The sequence below is a fragment of the Rana temporaria genome, chromosome 12 (genome assembly GCF_905171775.1).
Source record: "Rana temporaria chromosome 12, aRanTem1.1, whole genome shotgun sequence".
In the NCBI taxonomy this organism is placed as follows: Eukaryota; Metazoa; Chordata; class Amphibia; order Anura; family Ranidae; genus Rana; species Rana temporaria.
The window spans coordinates 105,783,934-105,807,800 of NC_053500.1; the positions used below are offsets into that span (position 1 = coordinate 105,783,934).

At 41.5% G+C, this 23,867-nt stretch overlaps 1 protein-coding gene across 5 annotated transcripts in view; it reads right to left on the reverse strand.

Moving 5' to 3' along the window:
• Nucleotides 1-2,291: 2,291 nt before the first annotated feature.
• PRPSAP1 (phosphoribosyl pyrophosphate synthetase associated protein 1) overlaps nt 2,292-23,867 on the reverse strand; it is a 62,097-nt gene continuing 40,521 nt past the window's right edge. For 4 of the 5 annotated variants that reach the window (XM_040330087.1, XM_040330085.1, XM_040330088.1 and 1 more), the window contains 5 exons: nt 21,416-21,561; nt 11,086-11,124; nt 6,726-6,796; nt 6,253-6,399; nt 2,292-3,194 (listed from right to left, as the gene is read on the reverse strand). In XM_040330087.1, the coding sequence (XP_040186021.1) occupies nt 3,036-3,194; nt 6,253-6,399; nt 6,726-6,796; nt 11,086-11,124; nt 21,416-21,561 (562 nt within the window). In that variant the 3' untranslated portion in view covers nt 2,292-3,035. The remainder of the gene's footprint in view (nt 3,195-6,252; nt 6,400-6,725; nt 6,797-11,085; nt 11,125-21,415; nt 21,562-23,867) is intronic. The other variant, XM_040330089.1, reaches the window with a different exon arrangement.

Sequence of the window (23,867 nt, forward strand, 5' to 3'; positions counted from 1 at the left end):
AAGCTCCAGTGAAAACACCTCAAATAAATGAATCTGTTTGTATTCACAGTACCCACCAAGCACATCCCTAACCTCTATAAAGCAGTGGTTCACAACTTGTGGTTTGCAGTACAGATGTCTGCATCCTTCAGCGTATGAAATGGGGTTTGTCACTTTTCGCTTCACCTGCCACTTCAGAAAATGGGCTGCCTAGGAGTAAGCAAGGGAAAAAAATGGATGGGAAATACGGCTATAAAAAAAAAGGATGAATTATAAAGCATTATAGCTCATCACACAATGCTTAATGCAGTTTTAAACACAAAAAACATATTGCAGTTTACCAATTCTTAGATGTGATGGCTGTATTCGTTTCCTTTTTTAGGCTTTTTTTCATATGATGACCAAGCTTTCCTTCAGTTACATGAATAAGAGACCATTTAACACTGGCAGGGGTGCTGAAAGTGATCAGCTTTTATTTATCCAAAACCTTTATCCCAGAAGGGAAAAATGTGTTATTGTATTTAAATCTGCTAGTACAGCTAACACTACCCCCCACCAGACTGACGATGCTTCTGGCTAAATCTGCCTCCTGTTCTCATTCATCCAGAGTAATGCCTGTATAATATACAGGTGGTGTGTTACTGGCCAGATCACCAGGTGAAAATAGAAGGGGAAAAGCCTAAAGAAAATTAATACACCCACATTTAAATGACATAACATTTTCAGTTTTGGGTTTAAAAGGGGTTGCAAGGTGTTTTTTTTTTTTTTAAACAAACAAGTTGTACTTACCTTCACTGTGCAGTTCGTTTTGCACAGAGTGGCCCCGATGCTGGTCTTCTGGGGTCCCTCTGCGGCTGTCTCAGCTCCTCCCCTTAATGGGAAGCGCTCTTTCAGGGAAGTTAGCTTGCAGGCGCCCTCCCATGATACAGCCGCCGACTATCACTCGCTCCTGCGTCATTGGATGTGATTAACAGCAGCGCGAGCCAATGGCTGCGCTGCCATCAATACATCCAATCTAGCCAATCAACGGCCAGACTTTGTGGAGAATAGGATGCCAGACAAGCGCACTGCAGGTGAATAGGCACCGGTAAGTAAAACGGGGGGGGGGGGGGGGGGCTGTCATTGGCAGGTGTTTTTTCATCTTAATGCATAGGATACATTAAAGCGGGGGTTCACCCTAAAAACTAATTTCTAACATTACATCCAGTATGCTGTACATACCTTGTAAAGCTATTTTCTTAGCCGGCGGGGCTAGTGTTTGTCATCATGTCAATCACTAACTGCTGCATAGGAACGCCCACTCCCGTGGGAGGCACTACCCGGAAGCCGGCTAAGAAAATAGCTTTACAAGGTATGTACCGCAAAAAAAAAAAAAAAAAAAATCGGCATACTGACAATGTAGTGAGCTGGATGTAATGTTAGAATTTTTTTTTAGGGTGAACCCCTGCTTTAAAGGTGAAAAACACAAAACTTTACAACCCCTTTAATAATGCTTTATATTAGCATTTGCATCACATACAGGGCATGTCTGCTACTGCAGGCCATTCACTTTTATGACCATTTGGGGGATGAGGAGAGTGATTAAAAAAAAATGGGATAGAAGATTGCCTGAAACCAAAACACAAGCAAGCCACAAGATAATGATCCACTTCCAGCTCTGAATGTTTTAATTTGCAAAAAAGAAAGTCATTGTTAAGGCCTTGTTAAAAAAAAAAGTTTAAATGTCACAATAGCATAGCCCTGTAAATTACTGCCTGAATCTGTAGTATCATACGTAAAGGAAGGAGTGTAAATGGGATTAGGACGGTAACAGGACCCTCAGTCTGTCTGCAAACACCAACAGCTCAGAGCATGACAGGACTGACTCGAAAGGGGTTTAAATGGTGTGTGTGTGTGTGTGTGTGTGTGTGTGTGTGTGTGTGTGTGTGTGTGTGTGTGTGTGTGTGTGTATGTATGTATGTATGTATGTATGTATGTATGTATGTATATATATATATATATATATATATATATATATATATATATATATATATATATATATATATACATACACACACATATACACATACACATACACATACACATACACACACACACACACACAGAAAAGGGTGAAATTATATACATATATTTTTATGTAGGTTGGGGGGGGGGGTGTAATATATATACACACACAGAGTATATGTCTGTATATACACATATATACATATATTACAAAGTAACTGCCAAGTCTACTTGTCTACACACCTGGTCCTTTCCATTTAAACTCAAACTTTAGAACAGAACTGGAGGACCAAAAGTGCAAAACATACGAGCAGAGGGGTTACAGTTTAATAATCTGACACTACGCATCTAATTTTTAACCAGCCAACACAGATTTCCCTTTTCAACCCCAATACAAAGTCACTTCTATATTTACATATTCTTTCAGTTATCCCATGTCGTTTTTTGCATGTGTACAATACCAACTGCAAAGTTTCCAAATTATTTTATATACCATATGTATATATAAACCTGCATGTGTTCATGTAAAAATATGCATATCTGTAGTGCATGCTTACATACACGTTAAAATGCTGCAACTTCTATATGTACTCCTATAAGTATGAGTTGATGCACAGTATTGCCATATACTGTGTCATTGTCTATATACATGTAGTAATTATAGGAGTTGAAGATTAGTATTGCTCAGTAATCCTTTCTGGCTCCTGCTGCAGTAGAGAACACAGAATGGGAAAGCGGTTCCTGAAAGGGTCATACAAACCTTGTCTGATGCAAAGTCAGCCATGCAAATTCTTGATGGATATAAAAAGAAATAAGTTTGATGTATGACCTTTCCTAAACCTCATTCCTGCCATCAACCATGTGTGACCCGTTCTCATGGTCACACAGTCATTAACAATGAAAAAAGTCTCTAATACGTAAACCACCAACTGGCAGTGCCCGCAACAAAAGACGGGATGCCCCAAATCCACTTCTACCCTTTTTCGCACATGCGAATCCATTATGTAAGCTTTGCTACATGTCCATTTCGTCAGCATCAACAGGAAGATCCTTCAGTCATCCATTGCAATATTGCGGAAGAGGTAAGACATGGACTCCCCATTGTGGATTCGGCGAATGGCCTCTGAGAGAATAAGGCTGATGTCCACTGTTTTGATCTTTGCGCACTGCAATTTTTGTACCTCGTGAGGGACAGTGTTTGTCACTACAACCTTGTATGCAAAAGAGAAAAAATAATTAGTGCGACAGCAAAATCAATTAAGATCCATTACAGGGCCATTTAAGGTACCAGATGATAAAATGAAAATACTTACTATAAAATGTGTGTCTTGGAAGTCTATGAGGGACACAAAAATTCACATAAAGGATGAGGTATACTGCCACCTAGAGGTGGTTTGGACAGTGGCAACGAGAAGTGTAAGCTAGCCCTTGTATAAACCCTCCTCCACCCAGCATGCCTGCGGCTGGCCATACATTATACAATTTTCTTGTACAACTTTCCTTTAGATTTACCAAAACCATATAATATGAGATCAAACTTAAACACATTTAATTTGTATGCAGTCTGGCAGGCCCTTGCACTACATAGTTGAAGGTAAATCTAAAGAAAATTGAATAAGAAAATTGTATGGTGTATGGCCAGCTTTTGTTTTGTAGAAAATCAGTTCCAATGGCAATAGCAAATAACACAAGGTTTGGAATTAATTTCAAGAAAAAGATCTTCTGAGAAGTACCAAAAGACGGAATTTGACTTGCCTGTAAATCCTATATGTTGGAGTATAGTACTGGACACAGGCCAAGCATTCACAGACCCGGGGATGTTCCTCAACAATGAATAAGAAGGGTGGGCAACAATTAGGAAAATCAGAACGGTGCCAGCAGGCCCAACAGTAGCAAGAGTCACCAGTGTCAAAGTCAGACTGGCCCGCAAGAACCTTGCGTTCAAAAGCTGCATCTGCTGAAGATAAAAACGCCAACCTGGTAAAATTTTGAAAAAGGTATGAACAGGCACCTTACAAAGCCGAACCCCCGAGACTTTGTGCTGGAATGCCCAGGAAACATCCATTAATCTGGAGGAGTGGGCGCATAAAATTGCAGCATTTTTTCTTTTTAGGGTGTAAAGGACTTGGGAGCAGGATGTCCCTGACGAGGTCCTGGGAATAGGAAGCAGCTGCTTTGAAGCAGACTCTGATGGCTCCATGTCCAGACAATAAAAATGATTTCCACTTTTCATGTGCTTGGAACAGAGCACAAAGATTGAAGGACTGTATCTTAATTGAAGCGAGACTCATACCACCTAAGAAAAGATGTTCACTAGACCATGATAGACTGGAACACTTCACCCCCGCCTTAAAGACAGATTCCTGCTGCTGATTTTCAGTGATGAGGAAGGAAGTACCACCATTGTTAATTCTGGGCTGGAGATCCACCAAGCAAGTGAATTCTTTGCTTGGCTGGAAAGGAGCATGGGCAGGTCAAGAAAATCTTTGTGCGGGGTAAGCCTGAGAGTGTGTATCGGTGACAGTGTGGTGAGAGTTTGAGTAATGTTGGTGAAGGAGGGCTGATGCGGCATCTGTCACAGAGCTATGGCTCCAGAACTGGAACGCACTTTGCAGCTAACAAAGTACCACTCAGGACTGCCCATTCTCAAAAGGTCACATTCCAGGGCAGCTCTCCAAGTCTAGTGGAGTTTGGGTGCTACTTCAAAATATAGGCTCAAAGGTTACTGATCCAAACAGCTGCTATATAGAGACCAGCTCAAGCAAGGAATCTTAACTAAAGCCACCCAAAAAAAGCCATGAAAAGAAAAAAAAAAGAAAAAAAAAAACTGTGCCAACTGTTCGCTCAGTGGGAGATTGCAAAGGCATCCCAAAATAGGAATTCCCTGACAGCACAGCAGGACAGAGGTTCAAATGCAGTAAAAGGTCACGAATCAGCCTTATGACCTCTGGGGTCAGATTTAGCAATCAAATATGCTATCTGGCCCATTAAGACCTACAGGACTGTAGAGAAATCCTCCCAAGATGAACTCGACTTAAAGTGGTTGTTAAGCCACTTAAAGCGGAGGTTCACCCATAGAGAACACATTTTCCCCTTAGATGAATGCTCGTTTTGTCTAGGGGAATCGGCTAGTTGTTTTAAAATATGACCTGTACTTACCGTTTACGAGATGCATCTTCTCCGCCGCTTCCGGGTATGGGCTGCGGGACTGGGCGTTCCTTCTTGATTGACAGTCTTCCGAGAGGCTTCCGACGGTCGCATCCATCGCGTCACGATTTTCCGAAAGAAGCCGAACGTCGGTGCACAGGCGCAGTATAGAGCCGCACCGATGTTCGGCTTCTTTCAGCTACGAGTGACGCGATGGATGCGACCGTCGGAAGCCTCTCGGAAGACTGTCAATCAAGAAGGAACGCCCGCTCCCGAAGACCCATACCCGGAAGCGACGGAGAAGATGCATCTCGAAAACGGTAAGTACAGCTCATATTTTAAAACAACTAGCCGATTCCCCTAGACAAAACGAGCAGGAATCTAAGAGGAAAAGGTAAAAAAATAAATAAATGGGTGAACTCCCGCTTTAATAACATCCTGACTGTTAAATGTTTAGGCACTGGCACAGGAGCAGACAGGCAGGGAGGGAGGGAGAGGAAGACAGTAGAGCTGTGGATTATGGAGGCATGTAAACTGACCATGGTGTCGGGGCTCAGCAGCCATGATACATTGTGGTCAGTTTACAGAGGGGAGGACATAGGCAGGATCAGCCAGGTTATTTAGGTGTTACAGAGGGCCAAATTACACAGCACAAACACTGTGCTAGATAACATGCTTTAAGGGAATAGGATATATATATACATACATATATATATATACATATATATACATATATATACATACATACACATATATACATACATATATACATACATATATATATATATATATATATATATATATATATATATATATATATATATATATATATATATATATATATATATATATATATATATATATATATATATATATATATATATAGTGTTTCTGTGGGAGGACGGGACTGCCTGGAGGAGACAGATCGCTGTTCATAACCAGTATGAATAGCAGATCTGTCTCCTCTCTTCTGACCGAATGGAGAGCTGTCTGTTAACAATGACAGATCTCCGTTCTCTTTATTTAAAGGTTAACAAACACTTTAGTGGCTAAATGGATATTTTTAGACAGTTTCACATTTAGCAATTGTGCACAAGTTGACATAGGCTAATTTTAACTAACCTCAAAAATAGAAGAATCCTCAATGAGATTAGGAGCATCTGCAGACAAAATACCATGTGTGGCCATTACATAAATCTTGTAAGCTCCACGCTCCTTAAGAATTTCTGCTGCAGCAACAAAGCTTTCTACCTCATCAATGATGTCATCCTGTTGGATAAAAATAAATAAAAATAAAAAAAGATTAAAAAGTGTACATACAGTCAAACTCTTATTTTAGTTTTTGATAGAGTGGGAAAGGGGTTAGAACCCCCTCCCCCACCTTAGGAGATTCGGCAGCTTGCTATGTTCTTAGAACCATTGCTACTGGGACTGAAAGCAATGAAAAATACAAAAACTTTAACAGTCTACGGGAAACCAAAAAATAAAAAATAAATCAAGGCACCAATTCTAGTAACAACTGTCTAGGGATATTCTCGCTTCCTGTTGTATCCACAGGACATAAAAAAAATTAAAAATCAGGTCAAACTTCTTACCACTATGATAGCAATACGTCCCCCAACGTCTCCTACCACGCTAATAGGTGGCTTTTCCTTGGCCATCATCACTTGAGGGAAAAAATAGAAAGATAAAATGTTAGTCTCTTCACAATTTGGCCCATTGAATGCACAAAATCACTTGCAAAGTTAAATGAAAGCCAAAGCTGCGTCAGCCAACAAATCTGTCACAGCAACATCTTCCATACAAGCATGCTGGAGGAAATTCACATTACATGCTAGGTGGTGTCCACATTACATAGGACTCCTGTACCGTGACAACTGAAATCTTGAAAATCAGCATTTCTTTTCCTTTGCAAAACACATGCTCAGAAGTGAGACATGAAGATTGCCTTAAAAGGGGTTGTAAAGGTTTATGTTCTAAATAGGTTCCTTTAAGCATTGTTGGTTCTCTTACCCTTTCCTTCGATTTCCCTTCTAAATGTTTTTTTTAGAGGGTTAGAGGGTTCAGGACAATAAAACCATATGCAGAGTATGAACAGCTTGATGGGCATTGGCAGACATGGCCTGTGCTTACTGTTCCAGGTATCCCTCTATGGGCATACCCCATCCACAAAGCAAAGCAAGTGTAGGAGCTAGCACCTTGGTGAAGACCCGAAGTGCAGTGAGCAGACCAAAAGGGAAAGCCAACAAATTAGTAGTGTAGCATACCCATAGCAAATAGCAGGTAGCATCAATGTACTGGACAGACAGGGCTGTGAAAGTAGGCATCCTTCATATACACAGATGCCAGAAGGTCCCCTGGATAGAGATAGCAATGAATGACCAGATACATTCTATGTAGCACTGCTTCATTACAAGACATTAAGAACCTTTAGGTCCATATTAGGGCAAATGCCCCCTTTTAAGTGAATAGGTTAAAGTAGAAACCTTTGTTCTAGAACAGCAACAATTATTCTCCGAGAGAGTTGCTGTGCCTTACCAACCTATGGATCTGCTAAACCTTGCAGGGATTTTTTCAGGCTTCACAAAATGAAGGGTGAAGGTAAAGCTTCAAATTCCAAGTTGTAGCCTCAGGACCTCTCTCCTCTCCCCCCCCCCCCTTTCCAGACACACTTGGAGTGGAGGAACCCCCATTATTGCAAGGAAAACTTATTTGCAGACTAGGAAGCTTTTGCAGTCCAATACCAATTTCCAGGCTTCAACTTGGGTCTAGTTGACAGCTTTCCAGCTTCAGAAGGTGGAAAACTTTCAACTGAGGTTTAATAAAGCCTTTTGCTGAGGCCCCTGTGACATCCTTGATAAAAGTTGCTCAATTTTAAATATAAAATAAACCGTTAATAATAAATGTTATGAAGAAAGCCAGTATTTGAGTTAGTGGGACCTCTGCAAATATATGGAGAGGAGACACAAGCTTCTGACCTTGGCAATAGATGGGCACTCAGTGAGTGCAGCAGATGGCGCTGTACAAATCACAGTAAAACAATGAACCGCCAACAACACTCCATTGCATATATGCTCATCTATTAATGTAATGTAACATCAAAAAGGTCAAAATATGCAGTCTGATGTAATCCGGCTGGGCTATATGGATACTCTGGGGGGCAGTCCGAGCAAAGCTTTTGCCAGTGCCCAATCACTTAAAAGGTAGCGACATGCAATCCATGGCCTAAAAAAAAAAAAAAATAATAATAATAATAAAAACTGACGATTGTCTTTTTTCGGTCTGTCTTTCATGTGTTGTCAATCTTTTCCCCCTCTTGTGTATTTTTCCCCCCTCTATCATTTTAGAACAATTCTTGCTGAGAGAAACATAATGGTGCCATCTTTCTTATTTTAGGGCACAAGCCAGTAAAGGGGCTGTGATAGCAGTGATCTTTAGCCGCCTCTTGCAAGGAGTCTTCAGTCTCTGACAGCCTCTACAGCAGGGATATGCAATTAGCGGACCTCCAGCTGTTGCAAAACTACAAGTCCCATCATGCCTCTGCCTCTGGGTGTCATGCTTGTGGCTGTCAGAGTCTTGCTATGCCTCATGGGAATTGTAGTTCTGCAACAGCTGGAGGTCCGCTAATATGCCTGCTCTACAGGATACCCCTACTCTCCAACCATACCTGTAGCATGTTTGGCATTTTATCTCATGTAGCCTGTCCCTAGTCTGACCATCTATTACATGACGCAAGTCACTGTTTTTATCAGTGTATGCAATGCTACCCATTATACGACAACCACTGTCTTTACCCCTGCATAGGTCACATATTAATTTCTCTAAGTTCACATTGGTCAATAAAACCATTTAAAAATGTTGCAAATTAAAAAAAAAAAAAAAAAAAATCTATTTCTGGTTTCTTGATAAAAGACAGTCTTTGACTCTATGACTTGGGTAATAAATTATATTTTAGGAGCCATTTATGCAAAGACACAGAAAAGTCAAAAAAAGCTTGGACTGTCCTAAATGTGTTTATAGATGCACATAAATGGTACTAGGTTTGTTGCAAGTCACTAACATTTCCTCAATTGCTTGACTGCATGACTTGTAAGGATATTTGTGAGCACAGTCAGGGGTAGAAACTGGTAAAAGAAAAAAAAAAGCAATTATTACTGTAATAGAATAGGTCTACAGGTGAAACAAAGAATTTAAATATCGTGCAAAAGTTCATTTATTTCACTAATGCAACTTAAAAGGTGAAATATATGAGATAGACATCAGTACATGCAAAGCAAGATAGTTCAAGCCGTGATTTGTCATAATTGTGATGATTATGGCTTACAGCTCATGAAAACCCCAAATTCACAATCTCAGAAAATTAGAATATTGTGAAAAGGTACACTATTCTAGGCTCAAAGTGTCCCACTCTAATCAGCTAATTAAGCCATAACACCTGCAAAGGGTTCCTGAGCCTTTAAATGGTCTCCAAGTCTGGTTCAGTAGGAATGACAATCGTGGGAAAGACTGCTGACCTGACAGTTGTGCAGAAAACCCATCACTGACCCCCTCAATAAGGAGGGAAAGCCTCAAAAAGGTAATTGCATTGGACGTTCCCAAAGTGCTGTATCAAAAGCACATTAATAGAAAGTTATGTGGAAGGGAAAAGTGTGGAAGAAAAAGGTGCACAAGCAGCAGGGATGAGCGCAGCCTGGAGAGGATTGTCAGGAAAAGGCCATTCAAAAGTGTTGTGGACTTCACAAGGAGTAGACTGAGGCTGGAGTCAGTGCATCAAGAGCCACCACACACAGACGGATCCTGGACATGGGCTTCAAATGTCGTATTCCTCTCGTCAAGCCTCCTGAACAACAAACAACGTCAGAAGTGTCTTACCTGAGCTAAACAAAAAACACCTGGTCTGTTGCTCAGTGGTCCAAAGTCCTCTTTTCTGATGAGCAAATTTTGCATCTCATTTGGAAACCAAGGACCCGGAGTATGGAGGAAGAATGGAGAGGCACACACTGCAAGATGCTTGTGTGAAGTTTCCAGTGTGAAGTTTCCACAATCTGTGTTGATTTGGGGAGCCACGTCATCTGCTGGTGTTGGTCCACTGTGTTTCAATAAGTCCGGGGTCAACGCAGCTGTCTACCAGGAGATTTTGGAGCACTTCATGCTTCCTTCCGCAGGTGAGTAATATGGGGATGCCGACTTCATTTTCTAGCAGGACTTGGCACCTGCCCACACTGCCAAAAGCACCAAAACCTGGTTCAATGACCGTGGGATTACTGTGCTTGATTGGCCAGCAAACTCGCCTGACCTGAATAGAGAATCTATGGGACATTGTCAAGAGAAAGATAACACTGAACAGTGCAGAAGAGCTGAAGGCTGCTATTGAAGCATCCTGGTCTTCCATAACACCTTGGCAGTGCCACAGACTGATAGCTTCAATGCCATGCCACATTGAGGCAGTAATTGCTGCAAAAGGGGCCCAATCCAACTACTGAGTTTATACTTTTCAGAGGTCGGATATTGTTCTATGTACAATCCTTGTCTTATTGATTGCATGCAATATTCAAATTTTCCGAGATTGTGGATTTGGGGTTTTCATGAGCTCTAAGCCATAATCAAATCGCCACAGTTACGACAAATCACGGCTTGAACGATCTTGCTTTGCATGCAAGGAGTCTCATATATTAGTTTCACCTTTTAAGTTGCATTCGTTTTGTTGCAAAAAAAAAAAAAAAAGAAGTTGCATTAGTGAAATAAATTAACTTTTGCACGATATTCAAATTTTTCGAGTTTCACCTGTATACTACTTGCATTAATGTAGTTACAGCAGTTCAGTGTTTAATACTGAATATTTATAACACTAGGACGTGAGTTGGATTAGAGCACACAGAATTGAATGCAGCACTCCAAAACATTTTTAATGCATTCCTAGCAGACACACAGCAAAAAGCACAACATTTTCCATACTTGGAAGCTCAATGTCTGGATACAGGGGCTGACGTTTGCCTGATATCAAAAGCACAGTAAGCATGTAAGCAGTAGCTTTATACAGACAGGTTAACCCCTCTCTTTGAAAGTAAGCCCTCCACGTTAATCTAGTTATTAACATCCTTCAATATACACAGGGGATTACAGCATGAATCATTGTACAGCTACATTATAATATAAAAGTGCTTTTCAAATTGGCTAAGCAACAAAACATTTGTCACTTTGACACAATCTAAATTCATCCATCAAAGCGCTCTACAAAATAAATAGCTTCTGCCCTTTGAGTTGATCCACCCACATTCCATCATTCGAAAAACAGATATTTCCTTTACTTATTGACAGACCCAAAGAATTCACATTCTCATAATTTTACAGTCCATTTATCATACAACTGCCTTGGCCTTAAGTAACTTCTCTCCTCTTATCCCTTATATTTGCACATAAAGTCAAAAATTGCCCCCCCCAGGACACATATTGCTAAAAAAGTGTAGTACAGGACACAGGCAAAGTATTCTTGGCGGCTGTTCGAGGAGACTAGAACTGCACCAACAAGGGTCAACAGATCCAACTTCAGAGAGCAGCTGCAAGAACCTTCAAGCCAAAAGATGCACATAGGAAAAGATGTCGGCCTTACAAAGCTGGGCTACAGAGATCTGGTGAAAGCCCAAGAAACTCCCACCAATCTGGTGGAATGAGCATGTAAGCGCACAGGAGATTTGTCCCTCGTCAATCCTATCTATCGAGTGATGGTAGACTTTGAAGCAGGGCTCCCATTGGAAGGCCCTGGGAAGGGGACAAATAGGCAATCAGTTTTCCTGATGGAATCTGTCCTTTGAGATAGACTCTAAAGGCTCCATTGTCCAGGCAATTTCCTTTTGAAGTTTTGGAACAGGGCATAAGGATGGCAAGACTAGGTCTTCACTGAGGTAGAAAAGCGATACCACTTTAAAAAGAAAAAGGATCATCTGGGACGCAAGACTACCTCGTCATTGTAAAGAACGTGGAACGGCTCTCTACAAGAGAGCTGCCAACGCAACATGTCCAACAGATTTTAGAGACCAAAAAAGGCAATTTCGCAAGATAGAATATCTAGGTTATCGACAAAGAAAAGGGAAGTCAGAAGGTCTTGAAACAGAATAAACAAGGTCAAGATCTGCCCTTTCAATTTCCTTAAAGGGCAACTCCAATTTCATAGGGAATAAAAGTAATCTAGCACGTACAACTGCAACACACAAGTCAAATTGTAGTTTAAGGTCATTAAAAAGTACCTTTTTCTTTTCAATCTTCGGTGCTGTAATTTTCAGGAAAAAGCAATGCAATATTGCAGCCAGGAGGCATTCTGTACACAGATGGGGTACAGAATTCTACCCAGAAATGTAATTTCCTGCTTCTGCAAGTAGCTCACTGACTTTCCCAGAAGTCTGCACCAAGACTCGCCATACAGTGCCTTGCGAAAGTATTCGGCCCCCTTGAACTTTGCGACCTTTTGCCACATTTCAGGCTTCAAACATAAAGATATAAAACGAATTTTTTTTGAAGAATCAACAACAAGTGGGACACAATCATGAAGTGGAAAGAAATGTATTGGATATTTCAAACTTTAACAAATAAAAAACTGAAAAATTGGGCGTGCAAAATTATTCAGCCCCCTTAAGTTAATACTTTGTAGCGCCACCTTTTGCTGCGATTACAGCTGTAAGTCGCTTGGGGTATGTCTCTATCAGTTTTGCACATCGAGAGACTGAAATTTTTGCCCATTCCTCCTTGCAAAACCGCCCAAGCTCAGTGAGGTTGGATGGAGAGCGTTTGTGAACAGCAGTTTTCAGTTCTTTCCACAGATTCTCGATTGGATTCAGGTCTGGACTTTTACTTGGCCATTCTAACACCTGGATATGTTTATTTGTGAACCATTCCATTGTAGATTTTGCTTTATGTTTTGGATCATTGTCTTGTTGGAAGACAAATCTCCGTCCCAGTCTCAGGTCTTTTGCAGACTCCATCAGGTTTTCTTCCAGAATGGTGCTGTATTTGGCTCCATCCATCTTCCCATCAATTTTAACCATCTTCCCTGTCCCTGCTGAAGAAAAGCAGGCCCAAACCATGATGCTGCCACTACCATGTTTGACAGTGGGGATGGTGTGTTCAGGGTGATGAGCTGTGTTGCTTTTACGCCAAATATAACATTTTGCATTGTTTCCAAAAAGTTTGATTTTGGTTTCATCTGACCAGAGCACCTTCTTTCACATGTTTGGTGTCTCCCCCAGGTGGCTTGTGGCAAACTTTAGGCTTCATTTCCATGGACGTTCTTACAGCCACTTTCTTTAGCCTTTTTTACAGCTTAAAAACGCCTGTCCATGTTATTTTTTATTTTTTTTTTGAGCTGGAGCTCAAAAACGCTGCGGTAGCGTTTGAGCGTTTTTGCGCGTTTGAGCGTTTAACGTCTGGCATTTTTACAGCTCTACTCTGGAGCTTCAGAACGCACTGGTCCTGTTTTTTTTTTTGCAGCTTAAAAATGGCTCAGCCATCTACAGCTCAAAAACGTCATGGTGGGCATGAGGCCATAGACTAACATGGAGAGCTGCTTTTAAGCTGCAAAAAATGCTCAGAAAAATGGCTGTAAAAACGTCCATGGAAATGAAGCCTAAAACGACACTTTTTATGGATATCTTTAAGAAATGGCTTTCTTCTTGCCACTCTTCCATAAAGGCCAGATTTGTGCAGTATACAGGGACTGATTGTTGTCCTATGGACAGAGTCTCCCAGCTCAACTGTAGATCTCTGCAGTTCATCCAGAGTGATCATGGGCCTCTTGGCTGCATCTCTGATCAGTCTTCTCCTTGTATGAGCTGAAAGTTTAGAGGGACGGCCAGGACTTCTTAGATTTGCAGTGGTCTGATACTCCTTCCATTTCAATATTATCGCTTGCACAGTGCTCCTTGGGATGTTTAAAGCTTGAGAAATCTTTTTGTATCCAAATCCGGCTTTAAACTTCTCCACAACAGTATCTCGGACCTGCCTGGTGTGTTCCTTGTTCTTCATGATGCTCTCTGCGCTTTAAACGGACCTCTGAGACTATCACAGTGCAGATGCAATTATACGGAGACTTGATTACACACAGGTGGATTCTATTTATCATCATTAGTCATCTAGGTCAACATTGGATCATTCAGAGATCCTCACTGAACTTCTGGAGAGAGTTTGCTGCACTGAAAGTAAAGGGGCTGAATAATTTTGCACGCCCAATTTTTCATTTGTTAAAAAAGTTTGAAATATCCAATACATTTTGTTCCACTTCATGATTGTGTCCCACTTGTTGTTGATTCTTCAAAAAAAATTACAGTTTTATATCTTTATGTTTGAAGCCTGAAATGTGGCAAAAGGTTGCAAAGTTCAAGGGGGCCGAATACTTTCGCAAGGCACTGTATATGATACAATTTTCTTTTAGCTTTACCAATACCATATAAAATGAGGGCAAACCTAAACACTTTAAAATGTGTATGCAATCAGGCAGGCCCTTGCACTACATAGTTAAACAAGGTAAATCTAAATCCATTTGGTATTATGATGTATACCATTACTTTGTGTTTATCCCCTTTGCAAATATGTATGAGCTTGTAGTCATTGCTAATGCAGTGTAGTGTTAAATGAGCATTACGTTTGACTTCCCCCATTTTCTATTTTTTGGAGCAGCATAGATAACACTTCAGGTGAAAAAATTAAAAATTTTGGTAGTTTATTGCAGGGCAACAGGGATTGGATATGACATTGTCAGGGGTGAAAACCTAAAACATTAAAGTGGTTGTAAAGTCTCAAGGTTTTTCACCTTCATGCATTTTATGCACAAAAGTTAAAAAAAAAAACTTGTGCTGCAGCTGCCCCCCAGACCCCCCCCTTCTTTCCTGAGGCTGATACGGCACTATGCATGAGTCCATGCGACTATGTTTCAAGAAAAGGTTGAATGAGGTGTGACTTTGTATGTGCCTTGGAGGAGTAAATAAATATAGAAATACTATTATAGAAAAAACAAACAATTTAAATTTTTCTGCCAAAGGGCAGCAATACCACAAAATCAAAACATGAAATAAAACCATGTTACCGTTTAGAAGTTTCAAATTCAGGGTGTGGGATTCACAAGCAGAGAAGATAGTAGGGCCTACGCGTTTCACGCAAACACACACCAAACAAATCACTAAATGATTAGAGTCCTGATAAAAATGACGATACATAGATCTAAACATTGGTGTAACCATTTCACTACGGTAGTAAAGAGGAGGACCACCAATTTATGACATACAACAAAGCCTGAAATATAGCGATCAGGTTCAGTGTTCCCAGGAGGTAGGGGAACATCCAATTAATAACATAAAGCTGGAACCCAAGGACATAAGGGTCAAGTCCAGTCTTACAATGTAATACACCAAGCCATCAACTACAGCTTGTGAGAGCAATTGCCATAACTCATAGGTGCTCCACACAGTTGAAAGGGACATCAGCCGTTATTAAAACAATTGACGTCCCATTCAACGTTCAAACCACCAGGGACATGACATCTAAGCTTGTATATCCAGCTGGTCTCAGATCTGGATATACTTCTCCTGCCATTACCACCTCTGCCAGTGTGGTGTATACTTTTCCAGGGCCATGAAGATGGGGCCTTTAGGATCTCAATTATGTTTCAGATCGTAGTGCTTGGAAACATTATGTTCATCGAAACCACTCTTTAAGTTTGTGATATGTTCCCCCAACCTCACTTGTAGCTTTCGATTAGTCCGCCCCACATATTCCAACCCACATGGACACCTTAAAAAAAAAAAAAAAAAAAAAAAAGGTACACTACGCACTTAGTAGTGCATGCGATAAAAGATTTGATCGGGTATGTAATACCTGTACCAGTAGATGTGAACCCAGTAAATCTTCTCCCTTGGAGCGCATTTATTGTGTGTGGATCTGGGACATTTGGTGCTATAGAGTGCCTGAGATTAGAGGCACCTCTAAAGAGCACTAGAGGGTTACCTGACAGTAGTGGTCCTAGGACACGGTAATTTTTTTATCACTGACCAATGTCTTTTGATGATTAGTTTTATGGCCCAGTGCTGACTGGAATAGGTAGTTAAAAAAAAGCTAGTCCAAAATCCTCTCCGTTCTCTACTGCAGGGGGGGTTTGTCATCCAGAAGTGTTTGGCGGTCTATGGCCCCTATCTCAGTAATGAGAGAGTCCATGGCCAAATCGTCATAGCCCTTGCTTACAAATCTGGATTTAAGAATCAAAGCCTCCCTATGAAATTCCTCCAAATCGGTGCAATTACGCCGTAGGCACAAAAATTGGCATTTAGGGACTGCCGATAACCAGGAATGGTGGTGACAAGTATCCAACAGGATATACCCATTCATGTTTGTCGGCTTGAAGTAGGTGGATGTGGTAATACTTTTTTACAATCAAAATGTTCAAATCCAAAAAATGGATTTGGGTAGGGCTAATTTTGTGAGTTAATACGATACCCCTATCATTACCATTTATGAAGGACGGGAAGGTGTCGGCAGACTCAATATCACCATCCCATATACATAGAACGTCATCTATGAATCTTTTCCACAGGACAAGCCCTGATGTCATGTCATGTAAATCTACGTCTTCCTCCCATTTGGCCATAAAGAGGTACACAGTTGAGTACCTAAAATAAAGTTGGAATGACAAGTAGAGACCGGTGTTAAAGCTAGCTGCTCATCCAGTGCAAGGGATGCATTGTGCCCCTTAGTGCTGTGCAGGTCTTTGGCAGACAGAATGTTTGCCTGTGGTTTAGCAATGGCTCCCTTCCGCCTGGTCTCTCTGTGAGGTACTCCTGTAGTAAAATATGGCATATAGACCAAGCATTTCTGGAAGGAGAACGCAACAATCCAGATGTAGACTGTCTTGTAGCGAATCCTCCTGATGAAAGGATACGCCTGAAGACCTTATAAAAAGACGTCTAGGTGGACGTGGCAGTAAAAATGTGTGATCAATAATGTGATGTCACACTTGATCACCCGCCTGTGACCGAGCAATGTGTATGAATTTGAAAAGTTTACACAGTAAAACGACATTTTAATTCAAATATTGCCCTAATGTTCTGACTACACACGTTGCACCAAGTGGTGAGGAGCGCACCCATGCAGGATCAAGTGTCCATAAGAAACACTACAGGGCGTCCACAGTGAGGGCACGGCTCCCTAGGTTTTACAAAGGTTGGGCTGTTCTGAATGCGCGGTTTCTGTCTGAGGCAAGAGAACACAGTGAGGAGTTGATCGAAGAATTCAAAAGACAAAATAAAGGAAAGCATGCCTAGCTAAGCGATTTCTCCATGAAGGAAAAGAGGTCCACCACCTTCGGACACTAGGAACGAACCAAGAAAAAACATGGAGTACAGTTGAGCCACCCAGTGGGTGTGTCCTCAAAGTGTCGAATTACTGAATGTATGAGCCTATAACTCAGGGTCTATTAATACTTTGCCTGTGTCCTGTACGATTAAAGGAGAAGTTCACCTTTGGGAACATGTTACACGCTCCACCCATTTTTAGGGTGGAATATGCAACATGTTGCCATTCTTGCAGCCAGTGCCTGCTTCATTGTTTCTTCCTGTCATTGCGCAACTGCCTGCCCGTAAGAGGTACGAGCAGACCACATAAGACAAAAGCCTACAGGAGCCAGGAGATTTTACCCAATGCATTTCAGGCTCCTATGAAAAAAAAAAATGCACATTTTTTTACCTGCAAAAAAAAATAATGTGCATTTATTTTTTTAAAGTTGAACTTATCCTTTAAAGTTATGAAAATTTCAATTAAACCAATCCTAAAACAAAACAAGAATAAATGTAGAAACCCAAAAAAAATTAAATAAATAAACTCTACCTGTATTGACAGAATGAATAAAGCAGTAATGCGAGAAAATCTAGCACCACTACTGAAAAAAAAAAATGAAGACATGTATATGCCGGCAATGCGATGCACAGGGTGGAAATCTGGAAAAATAATAACACAGGGCTCGACAAAATTCGGGCGCCCGGTCGCAATTGCGACAAGAAATTGTGACCTGGCGCCCGGGGGAAGCTTAGGCCTGCAGAAGGCCGCTGCCTCTATTACCGGCCGGTGCGGGCCCGCCGTGATCGCTCCGCGCTATCGCTGTAATTGAGGCCGCGGCCTTCACAGAAGGAAGCTTAGGCCTGCAGGCCGCAAAGCCCCGGTCTCAATTACCGGCAATTGAGGCCGCGGCTTTGCGGCCTTCTGCAGGCCTAACCTTCTTTCTGTGATCTGGCGCCATCTTGTGGTGGCCGTTGGCATTACAAGAAGCAAAACGGCAGTTCTGTGATTTTCATCTCCTTCTCTCTAATTAGAACCCCCAAACATTATATTTTTTATTCTAACACCCTAAAGAATAAAATCGTGGTCGTTGCAATACTCTGTCACACAGTATTTGCACAGCAGTCTTACAAGCGCACTTTTTTTTGGGGAAAAAAATACACTTTTTTAATAAAAAAAATAAAAGGCAACAGTAAAGTTAGCCCAATTTTTTTTTATATTGTGAAATATATATATATTTTTTTTTTCTGAATGAAAATGATATTATTTGTCATCTCCCTGCTTGGCCTTTTTCACCTCTTTTTTATAAATATTTTTTTATTCTAACACCCTAGAGAATAAAATGGCGGTCGTTGCAATACTTTCTGTCACAACGTATTTGCGCAGCGATCTTACAAGCGCACTTTTTTGGGAAAAAATACACCTTTTTCAAATAAAAAAATAAGACAATAAAGTTAGCCCAATTTTTTTTATACTGTAATGTTACGCCGAGTAAATTGATACCCAACATGTCACGCTTCAAAATTGCGTCCGCTCGTGGAATGGCGACAAACTTTTACCCTTTAAAATGTCCATAGGCGACGTTCAAAAAATTCTACAGGTTGCATGTTTTGAGTTACAGAGGAGGTCTAGGGCTTCGATTTTGCTTTTAAAATGTCCTTATTTCTTCTGAGAAATTCTCACTTCCTGTTCTTCTGTCTGTAACTACACACCGTAATGCGAGGCTTTCTTCCTGGTGTGAAGAAAGCCTCTTGAGGGGGCGAGCAGGAGTGTCAGGACGCCCACTAACACACAGCTCCTTTATCTGCAAAGTAGAGAGTGTCCTGACTTGCCTGCTCACCCCCTTCCCCCACACCAGGGAGAAAGCCTTGCATTACTGTGTGGAGTTAGACAGAAGAACAGGAAGTGAGGATTTCTCAGAATAAATAAGGAAAGAGGAGAGGTTCCCCCAGGGTGGGGCTTTAGCGATAACAATGATACAAAGTATAAGGTATAGTAAAATTTATTATGAAGGAATGATAATCATAATAAATTTTACTATACCTTATACTTTGTATCATTGTTACCGCTAAAGCCCCACCCTGGGGGAACCTCTCCTCTTTCCTAGTCTAACCAGGGGTGTTGGTAACGTAAAAGGGTCCTCCATCATAAAATACTTTTTCCTTCTAGTCTCAGAATAAATAAGGACATTTAAAAGCAAAATCGAAGGATGAGGTAAGTGGAGGACTGCACTAAGGTAAAGGAAGCCATTTAGGGGAAAAAAAATATAAAAATGTACTTTACAACCCCTTTAACCACTTAAGACCCGGACCAAAATGCAGCTAAAGGACCCAGCCAGGTTTTGCGATTCGGCACTGCGTCGCTTTAACAGAAAATTGCGCGGTCGTGCGACGTGGCTCCCAAACAAAATTGGCGTTGTTTTTTCCCCACAAATAGAGATTTCTTTTGGTGGTATTTGATCACCTCTGCGGTTTTTAGTTTTTGCACTATAAACAAAAATAGAGACAATTTTGAAAAAAAATTCAATATTTTTTACTTTTTGCTATAATAAAATATCCCCCAAAAATATATAAAAAAAATAATGTTTTCCTCAGTTTAGGCCGATACGTATTCTTCTACCTATTTTTGGTATAAAAAAAAAATCGCAATAAGCGTTTATCGGTTGGTTTGCGCAAAATTTATAGCGTTGCAAAATAAGGGATAGTTTTATTGCATTTTTATAAAAAAAATGTTTTTTACTACTAATGTCGGCGATCAGCGTTTTTTTTCGTGACTGCAACATTATGGCGGACACTTCGGACAATTTTTACACATTTTTGGGACCATTGTCATTTTCACAGCAAAAAATGCATTTAAAATGCATTGCTTACTGTGAAAATGACAGTTGCAGTTTGGGTGTTAACCACAGGGGGCGCTGATGGGGTTATGTGTGACCTCATGTGTGTTTACAACTGTAGGGGGGTGTGGCTGTAGGTGTGACGTCATCGATTGTGTCTCCCTATAAACGGCATCACACGATCGATGCCGCCGCCACAGTGAAGAACGTGGAAGCCGTGTTTACACACAGCTCTCCCCGTTCTTCAGCTCCGGGACCGACCGCGGGACTCCAGCGGCGATTGGGTCCCGGTGCTTCGGACCGGGGCGCGCGCCCGCGACCCACGGCTGGGTACTAGCACAGGACGTACCTGTACGTTCCCAGCCGTGCATTTCTGCCGACGGAAATGTGCAGAAGGCGGTCCTTAAGTGGTTAAGCCGATCACACACAATTATAATTTCGTGTGTCTTTTTTGTTGCGAGGAGGATCAGATCATATTTTATGGGAGAAAACAATTTCAAATGGTTCACACATTTTCTTGAATATTAGCGAGAGATATAGATATAGAGATTATAATATATATATATATATTATAGCGTTCCTGCTAGCGCATCGCTTCAATGTGAAAGCCTTCGGGCTTTCACATTGAAGAGTACAGGGCATGATTTTTCATGCGGTATAGCAGCGCTATTTTTAGCGCTGTACCGCATGAAAAACGTCCCAATGTGAAAGGGGCCTAACTCAAGCACACAGTAAGTGTGATAGACTTTGGGCTTGTGTTGATGACATCAGTTTAAAATGCCTGAGAGATCAGAATTAACGGACATGTTCAAGTGAACTGCAGTTGCCCTCCTCCTGAACGACTTCAAACCATATCCATAACCATTTCCAATATCTACAGCCTGTTATGGGAATATGAGTCCTGAGCGTTTTTCAGGTAAACATTCGCACCTGAACCAGTGAACAAAACCGCACCAGGATTTTCGCTCTGAAACCACAGTTGCATATATGTGAACCCAGCCTAAACGTATGCTAAAAAGTCACGCTTCTTCCCTCACAGACATGGCAGAGGTGTGGTAGATCTCACAGCCAGGGTTCCAGACAGTACTAAAAGTAAGGCACTTGGCTTTATTATAGCTTGAGAAAACTGGGAGAACTTACAAGGGATCTCTAGTCCTAGGTGGAGAGGAGAGTTCTTTACAGTGGGTGGAGAGTGACGTCCATCTGCCATGTCAACTTCTGCAAACTGCGCCTCACCGTGTATCACTGCAAGTCCAAGACGCAGCCGTTCTGCATAAGACTGTGCCCTGCCATAGTAAACAAAGCAATTGAAAGAAAGAAGGTGTCAAAGAATAGAGAACATTTCATGCAATATGCTTATATTTATTAAAAAGGAGCTTCAGTTTGTAAAAAGGTCAAATACTACAGCGGTCGACTCTTAACCACTTCATTACTGGGCACTTAAACCCCCTTCGTGCCCAGCCCAATTTTCAGCTGTGACGCATTTTGAATGACAATTGCGCGGTCATACAACACTGTACCCAAATGATATTTTTATCATTTTTTCCCCCACAAAGAGAGCTTTCTTTTTGGTGGTATTTGATCATCTCTGCGATTTTTATTTTTTGCGCTATAAACATAAAAAGACAGAACATTTTGAAAAAAAACACAATATATTTTTTACTTTTTGTTATAATAATATCCCATTTTTAAAAAAAAAAAAAATTATAAAAATTTCCCTCGGTTTAGGCCGATACGTATTCTTCTACATATTTTTGTTAAAAAACAAAATCGCAATAAGCGTATATTGATTGGTTTGCGCAAAAGTTATAGCGCCTATAAAATAGGGGATAGTTTTATGTTTTTTTTTTACTAGTTATGGCGGCGATCTGTGATTTTTTTGTCAGACCTGCAATATTGCAGCGGACGTATCGAACACTTTTGACACAATTTTGGGACCATTCACATTTATACAGCGATCAGTGCTATAAAAATGCACCAATTACTGTATAAATGTGACTGGCAGTGAAGGGGTTAACACTAGGGGGTGAGGAAGGGGTTAAATGTGTATCCTGGGTGTGTTCTAACTGTGTGAGGGGAGGGGACTGACTGGGGGAGGTGACCGATGCTGTGTCTCTATGTACAAGGGACACAGATCGGTCTCCTCTCTCCCTGACAGGACGTGGAGCTCTGTGTTTACACACAGAGCTCCACGTCCCTGCTGTCACCGCCGATCGCGGGTACCTGGCGGACATCGCGGCCGCCAGGCACACGCATCGGCTTCCCAGCGTTGCGCAGGGGACGTTGTTTCCCCGCTGCACGCCCCCAGCGGCGCGCACGGGGAATGTCAACAAGAGGACGTCCACTCGGCACTTGAGAGCCACGCTGTAGACGTCTTTCGTCCATAGCGCGGATCCCAAGTGGTTAATTAAAAGGAAAAAAAAACAAACAAACAAACACACACACACACACACACACACACACACACACAACACAACACAACACAACACAACACAACACAATATGTCTTGGGGGGGTGTATGGGAGTGAAACTTCCCCTTTTGGGGGAAGCTCTGCTTTAAGCTTTTAACCACTTCAAATACCAGGCACTTTCCCCTTTCCTGCCCAAGTCAATTTTCAGCGCCAACGCTTTTTAAATGACAATGTAGTCATGCAATACTGTACCCAAACTACATTTTTATAATTTTGTTCCCATAAATAGAACTTTATTTTGGTGGTATTCAAGCACTTCTGGGGTCTTTATTTTTTGCTAAAATAAAAAATAAAATGTTCTTTGTTTCCGTTATAAGATTTTGTAAACGAGTATGTTTTCTCCTTCACCAATTGGCACAACTGTAAAGGAGGCATTGGCAGGCATTACTGATGGGCACTGATTGCCTTTTTTGGCACAGATTGGCATACCTGGTGATCATCAGTGGTGGCATCCCCGGTGGTCCTGGGTGGGGGGCTGCACTGATTATAATCAGCATAGACCCCGCGTCAGGAGAGCAGCCGATTGGCTCTCCTTTGTCAGATGTGTGTGAATAAAAGCCGATACACGGTTCTTCCCGTTTACACTGCAATCGGCTGTGATTAAACACAGCTGATCATGTGGAAAAGAGTCTCCATCAGAGACCCTTTACTGAGATTGGTGTGTCAGACTGACACGCCGCACCACCGATCACCATGCCCCCCGGCCGGCTGTTATCCTGAAAGACGTCATATGATGTCCAGTCAGGATAACGAAACCGCCGCCTGGCCATTTTGCCTATAGGCCGGGCAGGAAGTGGTTAAACAAGGATAAGAATCATTAATTTTCAGTCAACCGACTAATTTTCAAGTCTCATATAAACCTACTCCCCCCGCTCCCCTCCCCTTATGCTGGTAGTACATGGATAGGTTCCAAGAAAGTCACCCAGCAGAAAAACACACTTGCTTATCTTACATGTTGCAGCCTCTAGTTTAGGCAACAGCCCATAAACTTAAATGGGACAAAAACCATATCGCAGCAGCAACATGCTATTCAATTAGATGGGACATTTCATGGATGCAGGCAGCCTGGTACTAGATCTCTGCCAGGCTAAAAATACCAAGGGAGGCCTCTGCCTTAAAA